The sequence below is a fragment of the Montipora capricornis genome, chromosome 2 (assembly GCF_036669925.1).
Source record: "Montipora capricornis isolate CH-2021 chromosome 2, ASM3666992v2, whole genome shotgun sequence".
NCBI classification, from domain to species: domain Eukaryota; kingdom Metazoa; phylum Cnidaria; class Anthozoa; order Scleractinia; family Acroporidae; genus Montipora; species Montipora capricornis.
This window is the reverse complement of record NC_090884.1, coordinates 31,131,457-31,136,456: the sequence shown is the minus strand read 5'-3', so window position 1 is coordinate 31,136,456 and position 5,000 is coordinate 31,131,457. Positions and strand designations below refer to the sequence as shown.

The 5,000-nt window shown below is 37.6% G+C and overlaps 2 protein-coding genes and 1 pseudogene across 2 annotated transcripts in view; 2 read left to right on the top strand and 1 right to left on the bottom strand.

Moving 5' to 3' along the window:
• The window catches only part of LOC138037136 (uncharacterized), a 720-nt gene extending 167 nt beyond the window's left edge, over window positions 1–553 (top strand). Inside the window, exon 1 of the mRNA XM_068883128.1 lies at window positions 1–553. This exon is cut by the window's left edge and continues 167 nt beyond it. Coding sequence (XP_068739229.1) covers window positions 1–553 — 553 coding nt within the window.
• Window positions 554–939: 386 nt separating this feature from the next.
• LOC138037135 (uncharacterized) lies at window positions 940–1,617 on the top strand. The gene has a single exon (XM_068883127.1). The coding sequence runs from the start codon at window positions 940–942 to the stop codon at window positions 1,615–1,617; it is 678 nt and encodes a 225-aa protein (XP_068739228.1).
• A 3,135-nt stretch (window positions 1,618–4,752) lies between these two features.
• LOC138037134 (putative nuclease HARBI1) overlaps window positions 4,753–5,000 on the bottom strand; it is an 11,461-nt pseudogene continuing 11,213 nt past the window's right edge.

The window sequence follows — 5,000 nt, the reverse complement described above, 5'->3', positions numbered from 1 at the left end:
GTTTAAAGGTGCTCCATGGCTGAGAGAGCCAGAAGACACATGGCTTCTACAACCCGGAACATCAATCAACGCAGAGTACGGGAGCCCACAAACGGCAGTTATAATGATCGCAGATATTGAAGAAAACCCTAACATACTGAACATCATTGACTTAACGAAATACAGCACTCTAATACTGGTAATCAGAGTCACTGCCCTTCTTGTCCTCTTCGCAAGAAAATGGAAAACACCTAAGTTGTATAATAATAATATCCTCACCACAAAAGAAACGCTGGAAGCCAGAAATTTGTTACTAAAAGCAACTCAACAAATAACTTACAAACAAGAAATATCATACCTAAAGAACAGCGATAAATTCAAAGAACCTGCCATTGTACGACCACTCAACCTTTATCTTGATGATGAAGACCTACCTCACTGTCTTGGAAGGTTACAGTACACAGATCTACCCCACGAGACAAAGCTTCCCATCCTCATGCCAAAAGACAATTACTTGACTACACTAATTGTCCAATCTATGCATAAAGATGGTTATGCATGGTGGAGTTTGTGAAACATTAACTCACATCAGACAAACATATTGGATACCGCAAGGTCGACAGTTGGTTAAAAGAATCATCTCCAAGTGCATGACATGCAGAAAAATCCACGGACCACCATCTCGATCTGTACCCACACCACCTTTACCGAAATCAAGAGTTCTACAATCACAAGCCTTTCAATTTACAGGTATCTGAAATCACACTCCATCTAAAGTTTACATTTGTCTATTCACTTGTGCCGCAGTACGAGCCTTACACCTCGAGTTAGTGGAAGGACAGACAACCCAGGCCTTTCTTAGGGCATTCAGAAGATTTAATCAGTCGAGGAGCCATTCCCAAATGTATAATTTCTGACAATACAAAAACCTTCAAAGCTGGAGCTCAAGAACTCCAAACAATGAAAACCCAAGTCCTCAAGCCAAATGCATCACAACAGTTCCTAGCCAACCATAACATCACATGGAAATTCATAACAGAACGAGCCCCGTGGTGGGCAGGATTCTACGAAAGACTTGTTGGACTAGTGAAAAGATGTCTAAAAAAAACTAAAGGCAAAGCCTATTTGAACACGATTGAAATTAACACAATACTCACCGAGGTAGAGGCAGTGTTAAACAGCCGTCCGTTGACATATCCTTATGTGGATATTAACGGTGCTGCTCCTTTGACCCCATCGCATTTCTTATGTGGACACCGTCTTCTGACTCTCCCAGACACAAGAGTTAGCGTCAAAAAATCAGATCCAGACTATATCTTAACTGATATTTCAACAAAAGAGGTAATGAAGAGAGCAAAATATCATGAGATAGTGATACAGGCCTTCTGGACACGATGGCAAAAGGAGTATCTGACAAGTCTGCGTGAATATAACTCTTACCAAAAGAAAACATCAAATAAGACAACAGTTGCTACAGGAGACGTTGTTCTCATACATGATAATGTACCACGTAATCAGTGGAAAATAGGTGTTATAACTGATTTACATAAAGGGAAAGATGGTTTAGTCAGATCTGTATCTTTAAGAATAAATTCAGTCAGAAGGCAATTCATAGAATCCGGGAACAATCGGAAATGAATACTTGACATGAACGATATCAGATTCATCTCAATACTTGTCTTAAACACTTATCCTTTGCTAATCATTCCATATTATTTCTTACCCAATCGGCCCAGAAGAGTGTCATAAATTATGTAATTATGACGTCACAATGTGCACGATGTACTTCTTGAGATTTACACGATAAAGAAAAAGAGGTATCTTGATCATCGTATTACTACATCGTTACAATAGTTGTAACAACAACTTTCATTAAAAATAAACATGCTTTATTAATTCTCTTTTGTCTGTCAAAGAAATAAGCAACGTGCATAATTGCTACACTGAACCCTTCTCGCAACTATGGGGAATATCTTTAAATTAGAAGCCCTTGAGCGGAAACCTTAAAATTTAGGAACATTTCCTCTATTATAACAAGTCCCCCACCCCCCTCCCCCTCTTTAATTGTGTATGTACATGGAAATTTCTATAGAAAAGGCAAAGAATACCTGGCAACTGGGATGTACACGGAAATTTCTATAGAAACCATGTGGCAGAGAATGTCTGAAACTATTTCGTCTAAGCAACTGGGATGTACATGGAAATTTCTATAGACACCTTATGGCAGAGAATATCTGAAAGTATTGTGTCTTGGCAACTGGGACGTACATGGAAATTTTCATAGATAACGTGTGGCAAAGAATATCTGAAACTATTTCGTCTAAGCAACTGGGATGTACATGGAAATTACCATAGACACCTTGTGGCAGAGAATTTCTGAAACGTTTATTACAAAAAGTAGGCTTTGACATTGAAATTTCGAAAGACCACTTTTGGCATAGAATATCAAACGTATTATATGAACTTCCCAAGGAAATTATTTTACTCGTACGTTTGGAGCATAAAGCTATTCCTCTTCTACAGATGAGCCTTTGGTGAAATATATTTGTAATATTATGGAGCTGTGTACCATAAACAGATGGGAACATGCAATCCCTCGCACTAACATTGTTCCTGTTTAGCAAAACCATGACTAATGCTGTTACAAGGCATTGAAAATGAACTCCGACAAACAAAGTCCATCTTAGTCAATTGTATGAGTAACATAGCGGATGGCGTTTTATTTCTTGAATTGATAGAAAACTAAGAGGTAGCTCTTGCATGTACTTTCCCATTTTGTTGGAAAACATGCATATACACTGTTAATATTTTTTTCTAATTCGCTACCTCACAAAATGCCAACTTAAGAAATTATTTGCTAGTTTCTTTATCTGTCCTTTAACCTTTTTCATTCCTCCTGTCATGCACCCAATCACAATTAGCACTATTCCTATTCTGAAGCCTGGCCTTCTTTTTCTGAACTCAAATGCCAACTGCTGGTACTTTTGAAGTTTTCCATTGTAAGTTTCATCGGTATTCTTCTTGTTTGGACATGCCATGTCAATCATTGTAAACTTCTTGTCATCTAAATTTTTATTTTCACTTTTTTTAAAATAACTTTAATTGTGATTCATACTACTTACAACACTTTTACAAAAGTAAACAATTTACAACAGTACTACAACTACTAAAGTCCCTAAAAGGGTGCGAGACTAGCACTGATGTAACACAATTCAAAGTAAATGGAATAGTAGAAAAATTAGAGAAATGAGAGCGTTTTTTGAGGCTTGCTGAGAAAGGTACGAGACTGGCAATCATGTAACACAACTCAAAGTAAATGGAATTATACAAAAATTGGACAAATGGGAGCATATGTTAAGGCGTGTCGAAAAGGGTGCGAGACTAGCACTGATGGAATAATAGAAAAATTAGAGAAATGAGAGCGTATGTTAAGGCGTGCCGAAAAGGGTGCAAGACTAGCACTGATGTAACACAATTCAAAGTAAATGGAATAGTAGAAACATTGGAGAAATCAGAGCGTTTTTTGAGGCGTGCCGAAAAGGGCACATGGATTGTGACTAAGGGTGCGTTCGATTGGGAAATCCGGATTTAGATTTTGAAAATCTAAATCCGGATTAATAGACACTGTAGACCGTGAAATACCTCAGTGAATAAGCTTATTTGCGATTGATACAGTCCACAGACCCTAGAGAGTTTCCTATACTACTGTAATCCAAATCCGCCCGAGTTTAACTATTTTTCTGCCATTCCTATAATAATAAAGGTTTGAAATTACCGTAACACTTCACTACTTATTCTATGAAGAGTTTATAAACTTACATCCTGCTGAAGTACCGATGTAACACATTCACACCGTGACATGTCATCGTTTTAAAGTTTAGCCAAGTTCGTAAGCTTACATGTACATCAATACATACTTATGTTTTTTAGACTGAAAATGTGGAACAACCACGGCCAATACTGGCCTGAGGATCAATCATGGTTGAATGAAAGTCCCTTTGGACAGTATTCACCATCAGAATCAGTGCAACCCTCGTTGCTAAGTCAAACATCCACCAGTATCAACTAGAAGAGTTAGTCCTGTACAGAATCGCGTTCAACTAGTCCAGCCAGTTTCTGTAGTGAAGGGTCTGTGAGTGTAGGCAGTGATGATTGAGTATCCAATCATTTAGCAGTAAATTCTGTAAACGCAAATAGAAGGAGACAGTGGTCAAAGGAACAAGTCCTTGCATTACTGGATCTATGTGAAAAGAGGCGAAATGACTAAAAAGAGAAATAAAGATGTGTGGGAGGCTATTGGGAAAAGAGATGGAAGAATTAGGATTTCCTGATAAACGAAATGCTGGGGATTGTGAAAGTAAGTTAAAAAACTTCAAAAGGTCATACATCCCCACAGTTGATCATAATAACACCTCTGGAAATGACCGAAAAACTTGTCCTTACTTCAACCTGTTACACTTAGTAGCAGTCGTGCTGGTACTAAGATAGCTCGAGAGTCCAAATCTCACAAAGATGTTACATGCAGTGAAGATATACCAAGAAAGCGAAAGAGAAAACCACAAGCAAAAGATGATCTTCTCTCTCTGTTCAAGAATTCACACAAAAAAAGGAAGAGAGGGAAAAAGAGAGAATGCAAGAATTAAGAGAAATGCACACTGAGAAAATTAATGTGATGGGTAGATTGCTAGAGGTATTTGAGAAATCATTCAAAAAGGATTAGAGCTGATTTCAGAATTTAGTAAAACGGCTTATTGAAGTACCAAGAAACCTCTTTCAGTCCAAAATATTGATATGCTGTGTTGATAAATTGCATCTTCCTTGTTGATAACACAAGGATGCAATGGCTTGTAATTTCTGTCTTATCATTACATACAAGTAACCTGTCGATGAAAAAAAAAAAGGTAATGTTCGTTAGGTTAATTCAACAGTTTACAGTTAACAGTGTTCCTTTGATATAACTTGGTAAACAAACTGTTTGCCAAGTTGAAGGTTGTGTTTATACTGAGATTCTGGAATTCTGG